The sequence below is a fragment of the Sparus aurata genome, chromosome 22 (genome assembly GCF_900880675.1).
Source record: "Sparus aurata chromosome 22, fSpaAur1.1, whole genome shotgun sequence".
NCBI lineage: Eukaryota > Metazoa > Chordata > Actinopteri > Spariformes > Sparidae > Sparus > Sparus aurata.
Window position 1 is genome coordinate 23,812,995 of NC_044208.1, and position 24,849 is coordinate 23,837,843.

Here is a 24,849-nt window from a genome sequence, read left to right on the forward strand (position 1 = left end):
GTGTGTGTGTGTGTGTGTGTGTGTGTGTGTGTGTGTGTGTGTGTGTGTTTTACAAAATACGCTGTGATGAACGATGCTGAACACTATCCAAAACTTTTTTGTCAAAATAAGAAGTGGATATTCAAGCATCTAGACAACATGTTGAGGTGATGTTTTTGTGTTTGTTTTAGGTTTTTGTACACCTCAACATGTACCTTACAGCTTTAATTCCCACACATTTTGCAATACTGAGAAACAAATAAATTACGACGCGAGACCAGAGTTTTAACAACCCTGGATCATCTATAACAATACAACCTTGAGCACCTTGGGTATTGTAGTATTACTAATTTCACTTTGATAGCCAGACACAACGCAAAGTTAAGTAAGTATGCGTATGTAAATTTGTCACAGACTGTGTGATAGCAGTAAATGAGTATTTGACCTGTAGATCTCAGTGCTTGGTGTCATCCCTGTTGAGGTTTGCACTGAAGCCACCTTCACTTCTTGCTGGTTTTGGGGGCTGTTTGCCTTCAGCCTGGCCTTCAGTCAGTGAAATGCATGATCACTTGGATTGACTTGGAACAATTAGGGATATCACTATGTTTGACCCTAAAGGTCTTATGCTGTAGAAAGTGAGACTTCATGTGTTGTTACGCCGGTGATAGCCATGGCTGCAGCCATTATCATTTCAAGTCCCGTGGTCGTCTGTTTCTTGAGAACGCAGTATCTCATCTTCAAATTTGGCACAAACGTCCACTTGGACTCAAGGATGAGCTGATTAGATATGGTGGTCAAAGGTCAGGGTCATGTGACCTCATGGGATTCCATTCTCATGATCACATCTCACGAACACTGCAGGAAATCTTTTCAAATTTAGCACAAACGTCCGCTTTTTTTGGCCATTACTCATCAACTCATATAAAATGATGAAGGGACGACATCTCAACATCACTTTTATAATAATATCCTGCAAGAAATGTCCACCTATAGTGAACCACTGAGCAGCTTTCTTAGGACTGAACGTAGCTCCAGCTCTGATGCTCGACCAGGCGGTGCCTTCTCAGACCTCCGAAAACTGACCAATCAGGGGCTTTAAAGCAACAGACATCACGCTTCAAATCTGGCATGGCTGCCAGTCGCTACAGACCGCCATTATAAGAGATGTCTATAAAACTGTCCACGAAAAACTGCAAACAAGGTTGATTGTGACGCTTCAATGGAGGTTTTATATTCTTGTAAAGCGTGAAAAACCTGTGACAATGTCAAGTCTGAGGGCTGAGCGGGACCTTGGTGCCAAGAGGGGACGGTCGACTGTACATAGGCTCTATAGGCTGCATAACCAGGAAGTAAACGTGCTCGGGAAGCAATTCTCATTGGTTGCATCTGGTCCCTAGTTTTCCTATATAAGTATATGGTTCAGACAGAGGGTAAATAGAGGTGCTGCAGCAATGGACAGAATGAGATTTTAAAAATGTGTTTTTGAATGTGTTGACACCCTAAATAAAAGTATGGGACTGAAATGAGCAGAAAATTTAACCTGTTCTTGTTTGTTTAGTCCTGTAATAGAGTTTTGATTTCTATACTGTTCACTTAAATAAGTTTATAAACCCTTAAATCACTTTTATTGTCAACATTTTAACTTTATGTCACTGTCTAATTACAGCACAGACTGGTGCATGCAGCAGCTTATGAGATGGGCATGCACTTGATAAAGAGATGCATTATGTGAAGAAGTTTGTTGATCATTTATGGAGACACTTCCATTGTTTTTTTTAATAGCCTCTTACTGAAACATTGCACCAGGAAGTCAGTCAGTACCCTGTCGGAGCGGAGGGTGGCGCCACCACATGTGAAACTTTGCCCTGCTGCGGTTCCAGCCAATCCCTGCGCTGTGTTGTATCTGTGGTCCAGCCCCCTGTCCGCTCAGCAGCTCCTCTCAAACACACACAAGTTGTGGAGAAAGAAAGACGAGGAGAAGAAGAAGAAGAAGAGGAGGAGGAGGAGAGTTTACAGTCAGAATGAGTCGGCAACACAACAGTCCAGCGATGGAAGGATAGACAGATCGATACATAGGTTGATAGATAGACTGCCTTTCAGTGGAGGGGAGGGTGGATGTGAGCTGTGGGTGAAGCAGGCAGAAGAAAAAAGGAGGAGAAACATGAGTCGGCAGCAGCAGCAGCAGTCCCAGGGAGTGGTTTTAACGGGTTACCACAGCAACGCGGAACTGTTGCCGAACCCTGGCCGGCGTGCCCCCGCGTGTCCGTCAGCCCTGAGCACAGAGGCCCCCGCGCCCAGGTGGGACACGTGTGTGTGTGTGTGTGTGTGTGTGTGTGTGACGCTTTAAAATGAGGCTAAAGGTGTGTGTGAAAGACAGAGGGAGAGAGAGCAAAGGTCACAGTGATGTTGTTATTTTCCTCATGTTTTTTGAAGTGCTGTGTTGACTCACTGTGCAGGACAGTCCGCTGGACCCCCTGCAGTGTGTGAGCAGCAGGATGCAGTCACCTCACCTTCCTGCTTAATTACTGTTTTATTTATTTCCATGATGGGACTGACTAACTCCGCCCTCAGCCCTTGGGTTATATTCTTTCCCTTGAGCACATTCTCTAATCAGCGGGTTAACCTTGACTTTGTTGTGCTAGCCAGGATTCTGCAAGGTTGCCAGTCTGACTGCGGTAGGTCTCAAGATAACCTTGTTTATTTCCCCCCAAGAATGTGCCACATTAGTCCAAAACAAAAAAACAATTAGTTTCTGCCGGCCTATGGTTATGAGTAATCTAAAAGAGTGAAAAAGGAAGGATATCAGCAGCTGTTTAGATAACGGAGCAATAGTTGAAAGGTCAAGTTCACCCAAAAATGAGAATACAGTCATTGCGTAATCCGTTCCTACAGAGGCTCATAGGACCCAAATTGATTTGAAAAGATGTTATTGACCCACTTTTTGAAGTTTAAATCTTCACTGTAGCTGCCAAGCGAAAGCATTTTTACTTTTCCACTGTTTTCTGGCATCTTAAAGATGAAATTTGAAGTTGATGCTGCATGCTGTGTAGCTGCAGGACCAGCAGGTTTAAAGGAAGTTAGATTTTCACTGATCTGATGTCAGTTGATACAGTAAATTCACATTATGAGTAAACCTGTCATCATTTTTGCGATTAATCCTTGAATCCAGAGGTTTGTGACCTTTCTGAGTCACCGGCTGTCGTTCATGACCCCCGCTGGAACCATTCATACCTCATCTGGATGCTCACTTTGACTCCAAAAACATCTGGCCAACCCTGGAAATTAACGTTTTGACCCCTGTGGGGATCCTGACCCCTAGTTTGAGAACTTATGTGTTGTTGTAAAAGATACCTATCAGCAAGTTCCTACACCCAATGTCTTGTTTTGTTTGTCCAACCAACCATCCAAAACTCAAAGATGTATATTAGTCACATCTAAAGATTAGAGTTATACTATGGAGAAGCTAAAACCAGCAAATGTTTTGTTTCTTGGCGTGATAAATGTCTTAAACATTCAAGAGATTCTGGGAAATATCACACGGGTGTTCAGTTCGGTCGAGGTGTGTTGCTCTCCATTCTCAAATAAGCGTTCACTGAGCCCGTGTGAACCTTGTGAAGCATCTGTATTTGTATGTTTATCCATTCATTTATTAGTTTATATCTGTTTTCCTTCATTCCCCTATGTCTCTTCCTTGTACGCATCAATCACAGTCTTCTTCACATCTCCTTTCATGGCCTGACAACGCTTCTCCGTCAGGAAAGACTCATTTTTGCGGAGCCGCCGCGGAGGAAACTGCGAATGGGAACTAACCTCACATGGAAGCAAGTGTTCAGTTAACAGTCTTTTTTATTTATAACAGAGCGCACTTTGTTTACCCGTCCACTCAGAGCTGGCTGTTTGCTGAACCAAAACATGAACTGGACGCCAACAACTGCTGGTGTGCTGCAAGTAAACAGCTCACAGTTCAGCAGCCTCTCTGTGTGTGAGTTCGGTATATGTATGTGCGCGTGTGTGTGTGTGTGTTCCAGATGGCTTGTCCAGCTCGCTAGAAAAAGCAGCATCACGTTACAGCTTGCCTTTGTCTCACCTCCCGCAGCAGTGTGTGTGTGTGTGTCCTGTCTAGGCTGACGTGAAGGCTTAGTTTTGTGGTCATTGTTTCCCCCCCCCCCCCCCCCCCCCCCCCCGAGTCAGGAAATGAGAGACACAGACGGACAGACAGACAGACAGAGAGCTCCTGGCCCTCGACCAGCAGTGGACATCCGACCTAAGAAGCCTTAGGTTACGTGTCCTCTGGGTGTCTCGCACATGGATGTTTTTTTGAATGGAAAAGAAAAGGAGAAGTTCGGTTCATGTTTTTTTGCTGTGTTTTCTGCCGTCGTGTAGGAACCAGAGCTTCCTCCACGAGCGCCTGTGAAGTGTGACTCGTTTGAAAAGGTAGTCCGTGGACACACATGGGTTAGATCAATTCGCCGCGTGATGCAACGGACGGGCCTGACCCCGCCGCAGAAATACAATGCTGCACGGGAAATGACATCTGCAAGAAGGGAAGGCAAGCTGTGAGAGGTTACAAGAAGTCAGACGAGCGCGGGCTGCCATAGCGCTCCGTGGTGTCTTCTTGAGTGTCATCCAAATTAAGCATGGCACGTTTCAGGATGAGCAGGAAGACCACAAGTAAACTGCTGAGTAACCCCGCATGCTCGGAAAAAGGACACGATGAGGAGAAACAGACGGTAATGGAGACGGGGAGATTGAAAGAGGCAAATTGGAGGAACAGAGCGCGTTGGGTAGATCCGTCAGATGAGTTGTTCACCCCGTGTGTCAAAGCTGAGGCCAGCGACTGTGAGCGATGGGGGAACAGAGACGGCCTCTGTTTTCCACAGAGGGCAGCTGGCACCTGTTGATCTGAATGGGAAAACCACACACAGACACACACATTTCCCATTCTGGTGCTGGCTTGCACAACATCCTCAGCAGTCCTTTGTTCAGTTTTTTTTTTTTAAAGCTGAAGCCGTGAAAATGAATCTGAACTTCCACCACATGCGTCCTCACTGGTGGAAGCAGAACTCAGATACTTCTAAAGATTATTCACCACATTTTGGGGGGAAAATAAAGCTTGTTGGCTTTCTTTCTGAGAGTGAGACGAGAAGATCGGTGTGTCTCACACGTGTCTGCGCGGTGAATATGAAGCTAAAGCCACGACTTGTCATTTTCACATTTTGTTTTTTAGACACAGATTAAGTAAACGAGATGCAACTTGAACTCGAACAAAACCAGGCTAGCTGTTTCCCCCCCGTTTTCAGTCATTATGCTAAGCTAAGCTAACTTGCCGCTGGCTGTAGCTTCATGTTTACCACACAGACATGAGAGTGGTGTCGGTCTTCTCATCTAACTCTCAACAAAAAAAGTGTATTTATAAAAATGTTGAACTATTACTTTATGTACAAATAGTAATAATACATTTTAAAAGTGCTTACTACTTAGGATTAATGAACCCAAATTTCAGAAGACAGCAGAATATACCTTTAAAAGAACTGAGGGGTTTCCTTTAGAATGCTAAGCTATTGTACATGACATTAGTGTATAAAGTGAATTATATTGTTGTTTACAATTACTATATTACTAATGGGTGCGGCAGCAACCCTGTGCCAAATCAGATACGCGGATCATACAATTAGATTTCAATGCTCCATTAGATGGGACCTGGTTCACCAGCGAAATGGAAATGCTGATGATGAAGCAGATAAACTGAGAGCAGCCAAAAGAAGAAGATGACGATGATGATAAGAGCAGTCTTAGCAGTATTTGAAGCAGGTTGATGTTGCGGTTGGTTGAGATGAGGCTCATGTTAGCTGTTAGCTTTATATTCTCTGTTTGATAAATGAATTCTGTGTTTTGGAAAAAGCTGAGTCAGAAAAGTGACTTCAGCTGTAGGTGTTATCTTTTGATTTTTGGGTGAACTGTTCCTTTAAAAAAAAAAAAAGGCACTCGATTATTTTATTCCACTCTTGAAAATCAAATCAGCTGCTGTGGTGTTTAGTTGGGACTTGAGAAACACTCTCACGTCATGCTGCCAGGGTTCACTTCCTCAGATCTTGACTCATACTCAACTCATCGGTGCTGAACTTGCTCTTTGCCGGCTGATATGGTTTCCCTCTATTCCTGTTCGCACCTCTGAGCGCACACGCACACGACCGCACACACTCCGTGTTTGTCGGCAGCTCCAAGCAGGTGATAAAAGGTGTGTGTGTGTGTGTGGATAAAGGTACAAAGAGTAGAACAATAGCTCACACAGCTGCGCCGCTGTTTTCCTTTAAAGGTCACTGCGAGCGTGTGCGAGAATGTGTTTATTTTGCTCACAAGGGCAGCTCGCCTGACCTCCACGAGTGTGTGTGTAAGAAAGCAAAGTCATGTGTGCGTTTGTTGTTAAAAGCTTTGAATAGTTTGTTTGCGTTATTGTGACAGCCCCTCTCTCTGCACTCTCACAGCTTACAAAGCGGGATAGCCACACAGAAATCTCAATATTATCAGCGATTCAGTCACAGGAAGCGTGCCTGTCTTGCTGTTGGGCTTGAGAAATCCACGAGTGGTCGACAACGGCCACGTGGAAGCTGCGAAGCTTAATTTTTAACACGGTTGTAAATATGTGTTCTCAAGCGACAGGGTCATAGTCAGAATAACGAGGCATGGGTGTTTGAACCAATCAGATAGTTGTCAGAATCAGTAGTCACAGCTACACCTTCTTTCTAGTTGGCTTATGACGTTTGGTGTTGGTCCAAACTTGTCCGGTGCAACACAAATACAAGTATCTGCAGTCGGCCTCTAAACTGCAGTAGTGCACACTTGACTAAGGGTGCGACCTGATGTGCATACTTTTTCTTTTTACTTTTAATGCGAACTGCAGCTGCCCTTACAAGGAACATTCTGTTTCTACAGTGTGCACAATTAAGACATTCTACTTTGGCTTGATAGTGTGCCTTGAACTTTGATCCTCTTGCTCATATATCCATCACAGCCTTCGTGCCAATCTTTCAGTAGTACAGAGAAAAGGTGCTTACACTTGTCATCTGTCATTACAGCATCTGTCATTCTGTTGGTATCTGTTAGCGAGCTGTCAAACACTTGTGCTCTCTCGTCTTTGTTTGTATCCGTTTAACACACTCTGACTTTCGTGGCATATCATTCACTTAACGGAGGATTGTGGGTCAGAATAGCCTGAGGAGCATGCTGGCTTAATATACTTAACATTGACTTCACATAATCTTGTTACCGCATGCTAAATAGTATGGTAGTAATGGAACGCAGGGTAATGCTCTACAGACATGCTAGCTGCTCAGCTGTACTTACACAGAGCTGTTCTTTAAGCTAAATGCTAATGCTAACATGTCAACATGCCCCCAGTGGCTACACTGTCATGCTGATATTTAGCAGGTAGCTGATAATGTTTATAGTTTCAGCACGTTTGCGCACTAACATATGCTAATTATCTCTGATCACAACATACACACAGCTGATGTCGTTAGCTTGATTAAGTTCAAGTTTTCGTCATAAACTGAAGTTTAAGAAAAATTTAGACTTTGACATGTCGATCACTCTGGATGAAACCATATGTTTGTGCACCAAATTTCAATAATTCATATAATGACCATGCCTGTATTGTCAAGTCAGCTTACTCAAAGCCAAATATCAACTTTAAGTTTGGGCTAGGGCAAAAGTCAGGGCGTCAACCAAATCTGCAAGATTCATTTCTGTGGGGACCCTGAATGTCTGTGCAAAACTTCAGGTCAAAGCCTTTAATAGTTGTCGTGATATTTAGTCTGGTCTGAAGGTCGTCCCTAACCCACGCTACAAGCACAGCTTAAAATAACACACATCATCAATGTAAATACAGTGGTAATGTGCTTTCATACCTTGGACCTCAGCTGGTATGCACATGTAAATATGTTGTAGATGAATGAATAAACCATTGTTTAATGCCGTCATTAAGTTGGACCAACCAACACTAATATTTCTGATGTTTGTGTGTTTGCTTATCTTAGATTTATGGTTTAATCTGGATGAAGGTCAATAATTAACTTATCTTGTGAGCTCATGTGCTTGTCTGCCAGTTTTAAATCTTCTTCCAGTGTAAACAAGTCTTCTCCACTATATCAGAGGAGCACATTTTTGTCATTCCTCATGAATGAAAACATTTCAATTGGTAAAGCGTCAGTAAGGCAATGAGCATACTTCAGGGGAATGACCTGCTAAGATTGCTTTTATGAAGGCACAAAGAGACGGACAGTACGTCCCTGCTTGTGTTATCACACACTGTGTAGAATAAAGCCTGCCGGGAGGAGAGGAGATGGCACCACCAGGAGACAAGTATTTAGGACACAGAGAAGAAAAACAGGAGTGAAATACAAAGTACCAAGTAGACAGGAAGAGGACACACGTCCTTGCCAAAGTGTAGGAGGAGAGGAAATAGATGAAGTGGAGGAGGGAGGAGGAGTGAGAGAGAATAAAGGGATTAGAGGAAGGAAGGAGAGGAGGAGGCTGTTGGTAAAATACCTGATGGTCTTTGTTCAAACCAGATCAAAGTGTGTGTGTGTGTGTGTCTATATTTACCAGTGTTTTCATCGCTTTATTAGTATGCACAGTGTGTGCGTGTGTGGGTGTGTGTGTGTGTGGCAGGAAGTCTGCTGTGGTATGTGGCCTCGCCTCAGCATGAACCCTCAGATTAATACGCTGATAATCCCAAATTAATTAGTATACAACATTGACTGGATGCTGTTCAGTCCGACTCTGCAGTGAGACTTACACGGTTATTTATTTCCTTTAGCTGATTTCATTCCAGTAGTATTTTTGCTCCGTGGTATTGTAATATTTACCTTAAGATCCAGCATGTAGGATTTCATCTAGGGTGAAGTTGCGGATTGAAACCAACTAAATACCCCTCACCCACTGTCGCTGCACAGAAGGCCCCCTAACAGCGCCGTCTATAGAGTTTAACATCTATCTAAGACATTTGAGGATGTCATCTTGGGCTGATTGACATGATTTATATCTGTTTTTCCTTTTTCACATCTTATAGACCAAACAACTAGAAGTTGCTTCCCTTTCCGTATAAGAAAATCAAATCTACTTGAGCAGAGACTCACAGTAAGAGCTGACACATCCAGTTTCCAGTTGGTCCTGTGGCAGCGCTCAACTTTTTAACACCCCCACTGACAAAACACACAGCTCTGTGTATCTTCTCTCATCGTGTTTGGATAGATGAGACAAGACGGATGATCACAAAGTAGATGGATGAATGACAGCAACCTTCAGGCTCGATCATCACGTTATGTAGGAACCGAAGACGAGCTGTAGACAGCTGCTCACTCCATGATAACTCTATAGCTTGAAGTGAAACGGAGAGAGAATGTGCTGTGCGAGATAATGTGACTTCCTGTCGCAACAAAGGGGACATTCAGTCAGACATTTGCAGAGCCAAAAGAATGAGACCCACAATAAAACACACATACTTCATGTTTATGTTTAATCAATTCATCGGCGGGAGTATGGCCTCGTTTTGAAGCACCTCGGCTGCGTGTCTTTATGTTTGGTACGCTTGTTTTTGGACACTGTACAGAATGAATGGATAAGAGAAGATGTTGAAGGCCATTGTCGAGGCCCTTAAAGCGCTGACGTGTGACACTTTAGACGCAGCCCCAAGCCATTAGTGAAGCCTCGTCTGTAATTACACAGTCGTAACCTTTATGAGAGTTCGGCCTGTGAATGCAACATAAGCGTTGTGTGCTTTTCTTGGATCATCCTAATTGAAAACATGCGGGTGTTTTCATGGAAGTGTGATGTAAAAACCTTCTAAAGCACCAGAAAACGTGGATAATCTGTATTTAGTAGATGCTTAGTGCTAGTGTGTGTCTTAAAGGGTAACTTTACATATTAAAGTGTGTTTGCAGGGTTAGGGTTAGCACTACAGCTCTACAGGACGCTGTAATCTGATTTATTGCCTCCAGTGATGTCACTCCTTGGCTGTTTATGGACAGTATAAAAACAAATGATCAAAATTGATAAGCAGAGATATGGCCTTTAATATTCAACACATTCTGGGTTACATAATGTGAGGCTTTTTTATCTAATGACATGCAGCTTTCTCCGGAGCCACAGAAGACTTCATACTACTTCTTACACTACTTTTCACATATTTTGAAGTGCTCACCAAGACCTGTAAACACGTTTTAATGTGTAAAACTGGTGCAGTTACCCTTTAAGACAAAGCACATGTATGTTAAGTGAGCCGTCATTCAGTTTGGGGTTGAGCAAAGCCCCTTTCCTGTGTTTTAAACTGTGACTTGATTTATCGATTCTTTTGTTTTCTGCAGTAAACAACAGATAACTTTGTTACTCAGGGTACTGATTGCTGTCTGAGCCGCTACTTCGAATGTCTGCCTGTGTAATAATTATTATGACCAGACACAATTGCAATGATTACAGTGAGATTACCTGCATGAGATCATTCTTACAATAACTACCACTGAGGGTTCACATTTAGCCAGGCTAGGCTGAAAAACACACTCTACTCTGCTGTCTGCTGAGAGGAGCTGACTGTGTGAGTGCTGCTATTCTTAGTCCCAGCTGACGTTCTCATTAGTTGACTGGCCGGGAATTCAACACACTGCTGGCTCGTCTTTAGTTAGAGCCGCTGGCCGACTTCTGTCCATCTGACTCACTGTCCGCCTCCATGTCAGAGGCCGTCTCTCTCTCCAGTGTCACTCCATTAAAGGCATAGTAGCAACAAGCGTGTGATGAGGCTAAATCACAGTTAGGACAAATCCTGTCAGTTCTCAGGCAGCGAGACGTTTATAATGCAGGAATATTTTTATTATAGGTGCTGTTATGAGGCATCCATCGTAACGTCACTGGTGAACACGGCACAAAGTCCATGGCTGTAAGTGAAACCGTTACGGCTCGGAGCAAGTTTCCCTCCAAGATTGAAAGCACAGAGTTCAAAAGTTTAATAGTTTTTTTCAGAGCATGTCGACCAGGTCTTGACATGTCTTCTCAAATGTTTGTTCACCCTAATCACCAGACTTTGTGTCTGTCTGCTTACTTGTCTGTGTCTGTCTTTCTTGTAGCCGCAGAACAGGCCACTACACTGTTCAACAGAACCAGAACGCACATCATGGAGACAGACACGGGCCTTTGGCTATCACCGGTAATCCAAAAACAACTGGCACTGACCCATCGTCAATACCCAACCCGAGGTCTCAGCCTTCCTCCAGCCCCAAGCCAGGCTCCAGCCCCAGACACAGTCCCAATTCCAGGCCCAGGCCGCAGCCCACATATCAGCGCTGCAGCTCTCAGGTAGGCTGTGAATGATGGGATACATTCGTGGAGGCACTCTCAAACTCGGGACATCAGCCACTAAACCATTGCATTTATTCTGCACCTTTCTACAAGCTCTGTTGATTTGTCCGCACCAAAATGTTCAAAATAACTTTCTACATTTAACTTGTTCAACTGTGGGCCTCCATATTTGCATGCAACATAGTTCGCTCAGTGGAGGCAGCGCCTTGTTAAATCACTGGCCAAGAAGTAATAGGGTCAGGTCAGACTTGTTAACACAGAGTGCATGCATTACGCAGACAGATAATTAATGGATGAAGATGTCCCAGTAAGAAATAAACAGCAGCAAACGGAGCCGGTTAACATAAACTACAAAAAGGAAAATGAACTAAAAAGGGTGATTCACAGGCAGCAGTCTTTCTATGAACTTGTACTAACTCAGAATAAGAATGTTTGCTATAAATGTCTAAATTGCAACCGTAAAGATTTAACAGGGGGTTTTGTTGGCAGGTATACAATCGTTGTTTCTCATGTTTGAAGTAATATGTAGCTCTCGGTGTTGAAGCATCGTCAGTCCTCTCTGGTGTTTTTCATCAGAATGAGCGTTGGCTCAACACCAGCCCGGAGACTCTGTAATAATCTTAACATTAATTCAAGTTAAAAGCCTTTTTTGGAAGACGGGAGTAAACAAGAGGAACGAGTCTCCGAGTTCTGTTTAAATATGGGGTGTTTTTATGTAAAATATGTGTGTGTTCGGTGTGTGTGAGTGTGTGTCTGAGAGAAGCTGCACAGCTGGTTCACAACTGCCTGTGAGGCTTGTTCAGACTGGCTGTGAGTCGTGGGTTGTTCTTCGTTATCTCTTTGCATCATATCTGGCGTGTAGGAGGGATTTTCCTTGTAACTCGATCAACGAAAAACCACTGCTCAGGTGAGAAACAAGATATGAAACGTGAACGGGAACTCGAAACTCGGCAATGAAATCCTCATCTGTGCACATGTGTGCGTTTGTGGATCTCTGCAGGACTCTCTGGACGAGCTAGAGATGGACGACTATTGGAAGGAGGTGGAGAATATCACTCGCTCGGGTGGAGAAGCGGGCCGCGGAGAAGGTGGAGGAGAAGGGGAAGTGCCAGAGGAGGAGCAGCAGAAAATTCCTGAGGGTAGGAAACACTGTATCCATGGATAGACCTGCAAGAGACATACACTTCCCCTTTTCATACATCTGCTTGTGTCCACAGACAGTCATTTCACATTGTGTGTTTCCATTCTCGATTCGGATCAGACTGCTTATAGTTCTGTCGCAGCCTAGTGTGCGTTCCAGACGTGGATGTATTATGAGAGAATGGACACATACATGCAAAAGACCTTCCAGCCCTCCTACATGCTGAACAACGACAAACACACACAAAACAACGACAAACCACGTGGCTCGTTTCTGTCTTTGTAGTTTTTTTGCATCTCTTCCTGATTGTTTTCCTTCTCTACATATTCATTTTGTGTCTTAGAAGTTGTGTCCCTTCTCTTTGTGGTTGTTTTACTTTTATATGTGGTTGTTTGGAATCTCTTTGTCTTTGTAGTTGTTTAGCATCTCTTTGTGGTCAGGTAGTGTTTCTTTGTGGTTGTTTATCATCTTGTTGTGGTTGTTTGGAGTCTCTTTGTTGTCACGTAGCGTCTCTTTGTAGTAATTAAGTGTCTCTCTGTGGTTGTTTTACATCCATATGTGGTTGTTTTACTTCTCTTTGTGGCTGTTTTTTTTCACCTTGTGGTTGTTTTACATCTTGTTGTGGTTGTTGTTGCAGCCATTTTAGCTGACACAGGATGCACAAATCCCTTTCTGTAAATCTAAGTTTTACATTCAATTTGAATGGAAATTGATACAAAAAATAGGAAAGAAATAAAAGAAAGAGAAGGACAAAGTACACAATCTAGAGTTTCTGTGTTGTGCAGACCAGCTCTGCGTCGCCTTACATAAGAGGAAAGCAATTCCTATGTGTATACCACCTGAAGTTTTATTTAGCTTGTTTTTTAAAACTATTGTTCTCTGGAGCAAACACACACTTCCTGTATAATGAATGTAATAATGTGACCAGCGCTGTCTGTGGTTACACCTTTCCCTTTCCTGCACCTTACTTCTAAGTGTCTTCTTGAATGAAGTGAGGCTTCCATCCTCGTTATCTTCATAATCTTTGTCCGCTCCAGTCTTCCTCATTTTGCGTCACCAAACGGTGATAGCGGTGAGCCGTAAAAGTCATAAAAAAATCCTCTATCTTCCCTTTTTAAAAGTCTCTCTCCTTTATTTCTCTTTCAGAAGGCGAACAGGAGGAGGCGTGGCTTACAGAGGCGGGGCTAGCGCGACTGTTTGATGATTCACTTGCAGCTGACCTGGATCAGGTATCAGTAGTCCGTTCCTTATTTAAATAGTTATATCTGAGTGTAGTTTGAGTCATTGTTTGTTTCTTAGTTTCATATTTGCAATTCACATCTTCCAGTGAACATACACAGTGCTGTTTACTCACGCCATGCTTTGGAATCTGCCTACATGAGAAAAAACGAGTTTGACAAAAAAGACGACTGAGTGACTGAAGCAGGCAATAGATAGATAGATAGATAGATAGATAGATAGATAGATAGATAGATAGATAGATAGATAGATGATTATACCGTTTGTATTTTGACTCATATTTGAGTCTGATCGATTGATTGATTGCTGTATTTACAGGAAGAAGACAACGCGGTGTTCCTGTCCACACTGACCAGAAGTCAGGCGGCAGCTGTTGAACGGCGTGTGACAACCCTACAGCAGACGCTGTTACGGCGAAGAAACCGGCAACATGTTCCTGATGTTAGGGATATATTCAGACCTCCTGAGAAGGTTTGGAGATGCGCACACTCAAATAAACACAAACTAATTCTATTCTATCAGCATAAAAGAGAACAACTACTTTTTAGGGAACTAGAACCCATTTTTGTTTGTGTTTCCACCATGTTCTATAGACTTTGACATGGGTCCATCTGTCGTTTTTCCTCCTTCTGTTACTCTATCTTGATGTGTCATAGCAAAATGAACACAATAAAACGGTTTGTGGTTGCGTATTGTAAAAACGGTTGCTGAAATGAAATCCTGCAAGCGTTCAGCTAAATCGTAAATGTTGAGTGCTGCAATCACCACCCCCAAAGTTCTCATACTTACGAAAAGTACTTCCCCTCGGGCAGGGACTTTACGAGGGGCAAGACAATGTCACCGGAGCTTAATTTAGACTCTGGTCAGTTCCTCTGAAGGTTCCTAGTCCTTGGGGAAAGTTCCTGTTGTGAAAACACCTCTTATCTAAAACTGTGTGTAAACTGAAACGCCAGAGAAGTTAGATGTACAGGTGTTCAGCTGCTTTGCTTCCTTCGCTGTAAACTGTGTTACTCGCTAGAATCAATGCATCAAACAAATCTGTTATACCAGACATGAAGATCTGAGGTAGAGCGGCCGACCTGTTAGCTTAGCTTAGCATAAAGACTGGAAACAAGGGAAACGGCTATCCTGGCTCTGTTCAAGAGGAACAAAATCCACCTTCCAGCGCCTCTAAAGCTTTAACTTAACATGTTATATCATGTTTGTTGATTCGGACACAAACTGAAATGAAAGCTGTGATATGTGCAGGTCCGTTCCTTGGATTGTTGTCACCATACATGCCTCGGCATGACAAACACCACTGGTTTCCTACTGAAGCTGTCTTTTGCTAAGTAGCCTTAAACTTAGATCTTCTCATCTAACTCTCTGCAAGAAAGCCGGTACGGGTTCCTTTAAACTCGATGGTTAAAACGAGGTTATCAGTATCCTTTTTGTGTGTGTTAACTGACTTCTGTCACAGTAAGCAGTGATAGCAAAGAACATAAATCACATTCGATCGTTGATATAGTTTTCTATCACTTCTGTCTCTGATAGTATGAACTGAACGTCTCACCACCAGACATAAATCAGACATGTCCTCTTTATTTGACCACATGGAAGTTGTCATAGCTTTGCTAACGTTGCGTTTGTCGTTGCTTCCAACCATCAGTAGTCGAAGCGTAATCAGTAACCAATCACAAACCTGTTTGTTTCTGCACTAAATTCCACTCTATTGCTGTGAGACCTTCAATCCACCAGACTTACTCTTCCATATTTTGAAAATATATGTATTGATTTGGGTTGAAATACGTTCACTACTGCTACTCCAAAGTACCCCAGTCAGCAGAATAAACTTTGAGCCGAGAGTCTTGCGCTTTCTTTCTCCTTGCAACACACGGTTTGTCCACTAATTAACAGACCAGATAATATGTAACATGAAAAATGTAAAAAGGAACGGGGGGAGCTGTGCGTAAATCTGTGACTTGTTAAACATTGTGCGCTCCACAGTTACGTGTCTGCGTTGTGTTGCAGGATGAGGAGCCGAGTAAACTCGAAGGAGGAAGTGAGAATGGAGAAAAAGATACCACTTCAGCTGGTATGTGCATCACACTGCTACAGACACACATGTATATGAGTCAGCATGGAGAATGATAAACTGAAGCCCAAATAGACTTCTGCATGGCAACACACACTCACATCTTGGAAATGATAGAATGGAAAAGATTAAAGCATGACATGGTGCGACACAGTTGTAAACCCGATCCATCATAAGCTTTTATATATTGTAGATCAGTCAGGTAAAGGCTAAAAATATGAGCTCATGCACCACTAGATTATTTATAGGTACATAAAAGATAAGAGGCTTCTCTTCCTTCCTCTTTCTGCTGCAGTGAATTAAACACTGAGGCATTAACGACACACATTTAATTGTCTGTCTCTGTGTATATATACAACCGTACTTTACCGACATAAACACATCTATTTTTAACTACTTGTGCAGTCAGATCTTTTATTTTATTTTGTATTTTTTATATTTGTCTCTACAGAAACCGAGACAGAGCTGAACGTCGAGGTGGCGTTTTCAGAACAGGCGCTGAATTACAGGGATAATAACCAGAGGTTAAAAGTCAACACCGGCCCAAGCTCACCTGACGACAAACTACCGGTGAGTCACAAAACGAGCGGTGGCACCACTGGTGTGATGACTCGACCGCATGCACTGATTTAATGCATCGCTATGCAAACAGCAGCAACGCCACTTTGAGCTGCTCTCTCGCTGTAAGCTTTATTTAGCGCAGAGGGTTATATTAGAGCTTGTATTGATTACCTGGTAGCTGTTCTGGATTAATGATTGCAAAGGAAAGCACAATCAGAGATCTGAGAAACAGAAATTTAAGAACTTAACTGTATAGAATTGTTTCTTTTACAGCTCACTGCGTATTTTCAGCTGCGACAGAAGGTCTTTCTTTGTTGCACCTTGATTTTTATATAATCAGATTTATCACGAGTGACGTATTCACTTTATGACCGCAAAGTTTTACAATGTGCTCTATTTCTGGATATGCACCGCCACAGCTTGTGTTTCTATTGAGTTAGCTGTTGCTATGTCAACAGTTTAGCCTTGTGAAGTAATGCATTCAGCGTGTAGAGTGAAATGCTAAATCCAACAATATACATTAGAATATAGTTTAGTGAGTTAAGTTAATCAGCAGACAGTATGAGCGACAGGTTGTGTTGCATATCAGCAGAAGGCAGTGTGTGTGTGTGTGTTTGTGTGTGTGTGTGTGTGTGTGTGTGAGGGCTGGTCTGTAGTGCCCTCTGGTGGTCAGAGTTGGTATAATATTGTTATAATCTCCACTGTGTGTCCTCTCATGCAACTCAGACACATTTAATAAACAATCCACATTCAGTACGCAATGTGAAAGTAAATGCAGTCATGTATTATTTTGCGTAGTGTTGACGGTGAATGATTGTGATTATATCCACAAAAAATATTATGTTTTTTGTTCCTTATTCCAAGAAAACAATTACTACTAAATAATTACTGCTAACAATTCCATAAAAGAAAATATATAATTCCAGTAATATTCCTGTTTACATGCAGCTGTGAATACTTTGTTTTTTCGTGCCTTAACATTGTTGTTCTCATCGAATTTTGAAATGGCCAGAGCCACTTGTGTGATTTCCTGTTTTTGCGCAAAATTATACGTCTATACAGCCGTCATCCTTCATTCCCTTGCCCGCCTTTTTAAAAAAGGTCTGCATTGTTATATTTACACACATACTGATTATATCCAGGTCTTTCACAACATTTAAAAGTAGGTGTGTTTCTTCTTCCGAGACCAGAAATGTTGAGTTTGCTTCTGGCGTGCATCTCTCGCCCCAGCCTTGCAAACTGTTGACGAGCTGCGTTAACGTGACCCTTGTCAAATTCAGAACATTTGAAATAATAGTGGAATGATTGTGTTCATGTAAACATAGTTAATCTCTGTCTTTATTTTCCTCTTTAGAACTTCAAGCTGCTCCGAGATAAAACGGGTCAGACGAGGGTAGGAGATCTGTCGCCTCTGGACATGAAGAAGGTAGCGTGTTGTGACAGAATGATCTGTGGATGCTTCAACATCATTGTTTGTGCATCCCGCGTCTATTTTATGAGCCGCCTTGGTTAGACAAATGATTAAGCCCTGTGATGGATGAGTTGGCTGATTGTCTTAATGTTCTCTCAGGTGCGCAGACTGGTGCTGGTCGAGTCGACGGCTCTGTTTGACACGGCTGGGATCGACCTGAAGCCTCATAAAGCTGTCAAAGTCAAGGCTAAAGGTAGACACAAGCACAGAAACTCAAACAAAGACATACAAAGTAAAAATAACCAATAGGAGCAAACACTGACACACACTGAGTCATTTTTTTCCAGGTAAATATGTACAGTTAGTGTACTTTATGAAGATATTTCTGTTTTACTAAATATTTGTGTTGGTGTGTGTCTGTGTCTAGAAAGTGGTCTGTTCGGTGTTCCCCTTACCACTTTATTGGATCAGGACCACAGACGGGCTCCTGGGACCAAAGTGCCATTCTTACTGCAGAGGGTGAGACATGGACAATTCAACATTACAGCAATGTTGTTGTTGTTAGATGAACTTATACTTAAGATGTGTAGCTGGAATCTACTGTACTGGGATCCACCTTAAATCGTAGTTTTAACACTTTCTCGGGTTGTTTCACCTAACCGTGATCTCTCTCGCTCTTTTCTAGCTCATTAGTCACATCGAGGACGAGGGATTAGACACAGAGGGGTTGCTACGGATCCCTGGAGCGGCCACCAGAGTCAAGGTTGGTTGAAGTATTTGGCCGCCACCGTTACAGACGTGTTGAAAAATGGTAAACTTTGTAATTGTGCGGCTTGATTACCAACATTATTCATCAACCACCAGCCTGTCGTCACGGCTGTTAGCATTAGACTTCTCCCTGTGTGAATCTGTGTCTGTCCCAAATCCAGTCCCTGTGCCAGGAGCTCGAGTCCTCTTTCTACGACGGGATGTTTCCATGGCAACAGCTGAAGCAGCACGATGCCGCTAGCCTTTTGAAGCTGTTCATCAGGGAGTTGCCCCATCCATTACTGACTGTGGAGTACCTCAGCGCATTCATCGCCGTCAACAGTGTGTATACCACCTGTTCATTAGCCTTTTTCTGCTCGCTCACAGGAGCTTTACCGCCACATTATGAGACAAATAACCTGAAAAACTTTGCGCCAAGCATTTCTTTGTGTGTGTGTGTTTGTGTTCACAGAGCTCCCCACAAAGAAGCAACAGCTGCAGGCTTTGAACCTGCTGGTCCTTTTGTTACCTGACGCCAATCGGGATACTTTGAAGGTAGATCCACGCTCAGAATGAACATTTTCCTCCGCAGGAACTTTTCCCCCTGGAACTACTTGAAAAAAGTAGTTCACTGCAGCTTATCATGAACTTTCTTGCTGTTTTTCTCCCCCCCCAGGCTTTGGTGGAGTTCTTCCAGCGTGTGATTGACCATCAGGCCAACAACAAAATGACCCTCAACAATGTCTCCGTTATCATGGCACCTAACATCTTCATGTTCAAGGGGTTCCGCTCCAAGGTCACGGAGCAGCAGGAGTTTTCAATGGCGACCAGCACGGCCAACATCGTCCGACTGCTGATTAGATACCAGAATCTTCTGTGGACGGTGAGGGTCAAAATAGAGCCCGCTAGCTTGATGTATTCTGCCAGATTTGTGTCTACGTCAACACCGTGTACGAAGACCGGTGCAGAGTAGTCAAATCACAAAAGCATCCAGATTGATTTTTTTTTTTCCCGGTGGATGGTACGCTGTGTAATGAGGGTACCAAATCTCACTTTCTCAGTGTGCTTCTCGTCTCCAGATCCCAAAGTTCATCGTGACCCAGGTCAGACAACAAAACATGGAGAGTCAGCGGAAACAAAATAAAGAGAGAGCCGTAAGGAAGCTGCTGAAGAAGATTACCACCGACAGACCGACTGATAAAGCCGTCCCAGAGGTAGGAGTTATCATTTTATGGTTCCTTTTATTTCACTGCAGGTTTTTTTGACTATTTAAAGTGGTGATCTCAAAGAATTCGGTCCCGGCTGATTTGGAAACACTGTAAATCGAAAGCGAATTTTGAAGCAGCAAAAAAATCATTTTCGTTTTTCGTAAGGAGGTCAGGCAATAGTCATACTTTTTCTCATAGTTCTTTGAGCCGTTCTGATCTGGTTTAATGCTGCACATGGCATGAGCCTGGAAACAGCAGGGCACAGTGCAAGGAGCTGGTTTCCTTCTTTAGAAACTGGACATGTGCGACCTCCCGTATCTAACAGCTCACTGTGCTGCTCCTTCTTCTTCTATTAATCCTTTCAATACTTCAAACTGGGGTTGCAGCATATCGTTTTCACGATATGCCATGGTATAAAAGATTACAATTATCATAACATGTCCATTTGCTTGTCCTCTTTAAGTCATTTAGCTTGGTAAATAGCTACAATTTGATACCAATCAATCATCTCATGGTGTTCATAATGTACAGATTGTGTACATATGTAGTGTAATGAGAAATAGCGGCATCTAGTGGGGATATCTAGGAATGTTGCTTCTATGTGGGTATATTTTCTAAATGGGGCAACAGTGTAAGCTAGTCATAAGACATTTGCTCTTATCACATCGCTGGAATGATTTGCTCCATTCAGTACATACAGTAAGTTCAATTTATCTGCGTGTACTTTGTCTAATGAGCACAACTGAACATTCAGCAACAAGAAACACATAAATTCTTGAGGAGTTCTCTCAGCTCTTTTCACACTGGACTCACACTGACTTGGCTCACATGAATCTGATGATCTACCATTACGATTTAGCATTTTCTGGGTCACAGCAACACTAATCGTGTTCCTTAGTAGTTCGCTCCAAGGTACTAAATAAATGATCAATAAAAGTCTTTTAAACTGCTAAAAGACAGCAAGGCTTGCAGAGCTCAGCAGTATTGGATAGTGTCGTTCCTCTTGACGGTGTCGTGGTGAATGAGTAACCACAGCAACACTTGACCCTGCGTGCTCAGCTAAGTGCTGTGAGGCCCGACAGTGTTTGGACTTGGACAGGAATTAATCCAACTCCAACATTCTTGTCTTCTGAAACCCCGATTCTTCTGACAAAAGTGTTTACGGCCGTGTGATTGACTGCGTGTTTTTTTTCTCACTCTCTGCTTGTCTCTGTGTTTACGACCAGGAGAGTTCGCAGGGATTTATTCGAGTCCAGGCACCGCAGTTCAGTAAAGTGTCCATGGCTGTGCAGCTGACTGAAGAGTTGCAGGCTGCCGATGTGTTGACGCGCTTCCTCAGCCAGGAGAGGTACGTCCTGTACCTACAGCTCAGATACAGTGTTAGTCTCGGCTATATAAGACCCGCCCTTGCAGTAACTTCTCGTTCTTTCTTTCTTTGTTCTCTCAGTTCAGTGACAGTAAAGCGAGAAGAGCTGTCTCTCTACGAGATCGGTGGAAACATCAGTAAGTCCTGCCGATACTAAAACATGATCAATTGCAGGGTTTACGACTTTGTGCTCATCTGCTGATGACCCAACTAGTGGGCTAAAAAAAAGTGATGACTCATAGTTATAGTGACTTCATCCTAATGTTCTGTTCTATCTGTCGTCCCTCAGAGGAGAGATGTCTAGACGGGGAAACGTACATGAAAGACCTCATCCAGCTGAACCCGTCAGCAGAATGGGTCATTAAAGCCGTGCAGAGGTAAACCTGGCTGCGTGCTGGACTGCTCCAGGCTTCTCCGCCGTGTCCCGCTGAGAAGAGGCGCCATCTGGTTCTCTGTGGTTTCTGCTGGTTTTTGGACCCACTTGGACTGTTCCACTTGTAGCGAAAGGCATTTTCTGAACACGGATGGTTTGCACGGGTTCACACAATTTGTTCGCCCCGAAAACAGCCAAAACACTACAAGTGTTCAACAAGCTTCCCTGTGGCAGTCTTGAAATGTACTATGTGTGTATATATATTTTTTCCCCCCTTGATTGAACAAACAGATTCTTAGACAAGAATGAAATGCTTGAATTTACAATAGCACAGATTTTCAGGATGCATGTGGGAGCTAAGAGAAAGCTGAGGGGGCTGTGAGCACCATGTTTTTTACACAAAGAAAGAAAGAACTTAATGTATAGAATATACCGGATTCACAAGACGGTCCATTTTTATAAAGAATCTGGGGAGTTTCTCTCCCACTTCATCTCCTTTGCGGACGTGCAAAGCATTCTCAAATGATTGTAAATTGATGCTAAACTATGAGATATTAAGTATCCCGGCTATTAGAACTAAGATAAAACACACAGCTGTCGGGCACCGACGCTCAACAACCTCCAACTGTGACTTCCTGCAGGATTGTCGTGCAGGTTAAAGAAAACCACTTGTTTTTTTATCAAACCTTGTCATCTCTAGAGTCGTGACGGAAAACTGTTGTTCTCTGGTGGAAATGTATTTCTCCCAGTTTGTCGAAGCACTTGAGCCACAATATTGTGATTCCTAATATTATGTGACACTGTAAGTATTACAGTCGTATACTGTGATTTATCGCCACTAATCACTTTGTTGTGTCTGAAGTAATACGCTGAAATAATATAGTTTGGGGCAATTAAATATTGATATTGTATTAAATCATGAATCATAACGTAACATAAAAAAGATTCAAAGCCTATTTTCTTTGTACCCACTTTTGAGAATATCGGCTTTTATTTATTTTTATTTTTTATCAAAAGCCCATTAAGTATCGAACAAGATTGATTGTCTGTACACTGCCTGTCCATAAAAAAGTTACCACATGCGCACTGAGAAGAAAACTCAAGGGATTGGGACTGAACAGCCGTGTAGCCTTTAGAAAACCACTTATCAGTGAGGCTAATCAGGGGAAAAAAGGCCTCAATTTGCCAGGGAGCATAAAGATTGGACTCTGGAGCAAAGGAAGAAGGTCGTGTGGTCTGATGAGTCCAGATTTAACCTGTTCCAGAGTGATTGGTGCATCAGGATAAGAAGAGAGGCGGGTGAAGTGATGCACCTATTATGCCTACTTCCTACCTTACAAGCCTGTAGGGGCAGTGCTATGATCTGGGGTGGATTCAGTTGGTCAGGTTAGCTTACTACCTGAATATACTGAATAACTAGGTTTTTCCACTAATGGATTTTTTTTCTTCCCTGATGGTACGGGCATATTCCAGGATGACAGTGCCACAATTCATCAGGCTCAAATTGCGAAAGAGTGGTTCAGGGAGCATGAGACATAGTTTTTCACACATGGATTGGCCGTCGCAGTGTGCAGACCTTAACCCCACTGAGAATCTTTTGGGATGGGATGGAGAAGACGCAGAGGTCTGACTCTCTCATCATCAACACAAGATCTTGGTGAAAATTGAATGCAACTCTGGACTGGAATACGTTTTGAGACATTGCGTAAACGTATCAAAACGATGCCACGGCGAACGCGAGCTGTAGTCGAAGCTAAAGGTGGCCCAACGAAATATTAGAGTGTGTGTCAGGCAGCGTGTATCGAAGCACTTCACCGTAACAGGGGGTCCAGATGGGGGTATATTATGTGTGAGGGAGGAGCTCACATCCACAAAAAAACCCAGAATGTTCACATGGTGTCGTCACTGGCGGCTAACGAGGACACGCAATGACGACATCACTCTTTTCACTGCGCGTTAATACTGCTGTACATTCTGACTCTATAAAGCGCTGATGTTTGAGTGTGTTCCTGTGTGAGTCCATCTACAATAACTGCTGCTCACCAGTGTTCAGATGGGAACGAAGACATCCTAACAGTTTTAAATATGCATGTACAGAGCAGCCTCTGTCTCAGCTTGCCTGGAATTCATCGAGCCTTACAGACTTGTTGCCTTACAAGTTTTGTACCAAATATTTGATCATTTTTAAATATATTACTGGACCGATTTTAAATAAATTGCTGACTGTATAAATGGCCTTCTGAAATGATACACTCTCACATGTAAGGTTGCAATAATTATCTGGACACTCATCAATTGGCTTTTCTTGTTTTCATTTGTTTGGCTTAGTACTGTTCACAATCTGGAGATGAGTTGTACACTGGCTAAAGGTAATACAGCAACTTGTGTTAATCCAGGAATAGAAAATCTCCATTTCATCCTCTTGGCACCAAGCTGTACGTCTCTTGGCTAATCTGATTCTGTGTGGCGCCTCAGTTGTCTCGACAGCCTGTTCGAGGATCATATCTGCATCCCAAGAGTCAAACGTGGCAGATGTTTCTCTCGTGGAAAGCTGTGGAGCGCTGACAACAAATAATGTGTCACTGTTTTAACAATTTGGGGAACTGAGTCACTCCCGGCCTTTTATAATGTTGTTTAATGTGAATATTTCTCCAAATAATGATGTCTTTGTCTTATTGCTGCCTCCGAAATGACCACTAAAAAACACCCTGTAAATAAACACACAGTTATTGATTACCACATCTCGCGTATGAGTGGTTACAGTATGAATGTTTGTAGTTCAGTGTCTCAATCATCTCCCATTGTGTGCATTTGCATTTCATATCACTGTTTAATGTGCTGGCTTCCCTCCGGTAACTTCCCTTTCTTCATCGAGTAGCAGACGGCCCTCACCAGGTGCTGTTTCATTCAAATAATTTCCTGTGAGAGTTAATGAGCCCACTTAGTGAAATGGTCAGAGTGCTAATGGCTTTAGTGGGGCTTACAGGGTCTTAGACAGAGTGAAGTGGTTTACAATGGATCAGAGACACCAAACTTAAGAGAGCATAGTCTACCGTACTCTGCGTCATCAGTCCTGAGTGATTGTACTTCTTTTTACTATTTTAAAACTGGATTATACTGTCAGTAAACTCGTGGCTACATTCGTATGTATTTCAATACATAAAAAAACCAAACATTTTCAATGGTTGAAAAAGAGGCTTCTCATTTATTTTCAAGCCATGAAGTCTGCAGTTCATCGTACATACGTTATGCTGAAGGAGGAGGAGGATGATATAGACCAGACATATGGCTGTTCTCAGCCTGCCAATCCCAGTTGGTTACACATACTGATGACTTAATTAGTTGTAAATCCCCAGTTAATTAGGAATCGGCGATTAAAGGGGCACTATGTAGTTTTAGAG

General features: G+C 42.9%; 1 protein-coding gene across 4 annotated transcripts in view; it reads left to right on the plus strand.

Annotated features, from left to right (window-relative positions):
• LOC115574176 (rho GTPase-activating protein 18) overlaps positions 1–24,189 on the plus strand; it is a 29,486-nt gene extending 5,297 nt beyond the window's left edge. The window contains exons 2-20 of one of the 4 annotated variants that reach the window (XM_030405494.1): positions 1,762–2,277; positions 10,850–10,909; positions 11,097–11,325; positions 12,329–12,467; positions 13,616–13,698; positions 14,027–14,179; positions 15,719–15,782; positions 16,234–16,352; positions 17,698–17,769; positions 17,914–18,007; positions 18,182–18,273; positions 18,440–18,517; positions 18,684–18,843; positions 18,974–19,056; positions 19,178–19,384; positions 19,581–19,715; positions 20,936–21,057; positions 21,157–21,212; positions 21,365–24,189. In XM_030405494.1, coding sequence (XP_030261354.1) covers positions 1,762–2,277; positions 10,850–10,909; positions 11,097–11,325; positions 12,329–12,467; positions 13,616–13,698; positions 14,027–14,179; positions 15,719–15,782; positions 16,234–16,352; positions 17,698–17,769; positions 17,914–18,007; positions 18,182–18,273; positions 18,440–18,517; positions 18,684–18,843; positions 18,974–19,056; positions 19,178–19,384; positions 19,581–19,715; positions 20,936–21,057; positions 21,157–21,212; positions 21,365–21,456 — 2,554 coding nt within the window. In that variant the 3' untranslated portion in view covers positions 21,457–24,189. Of the gene's footprint in view, positions 1–1,761; positions 2,278–10,849; positions 10,910–11,096; positions 11,326–12,328; positions 12,468–13,615; positions 13,699–14,026; positions 14,180–15,718; positions 15,783–16,233; positions 16,353–17,697; positions 17,770–17,913; positions 18,008–18,181; positions 18,274–18,439; positions 18,518–18,683; positions 18,844–18,973; positions 19,057–19,177; positions 19,385–19,580; positions 19,716–20,935; positions 21,058–21,156; positions 21,213–21,364 lie in introns of those variants that run through there. The other 3 variants (XM_030405495.1, XM_030405496.1, XM_030405498.1) reach the window with 3 other exon arrangements.
• Positions 24,190–24,849: the final 660 nt, after the last annotated feature.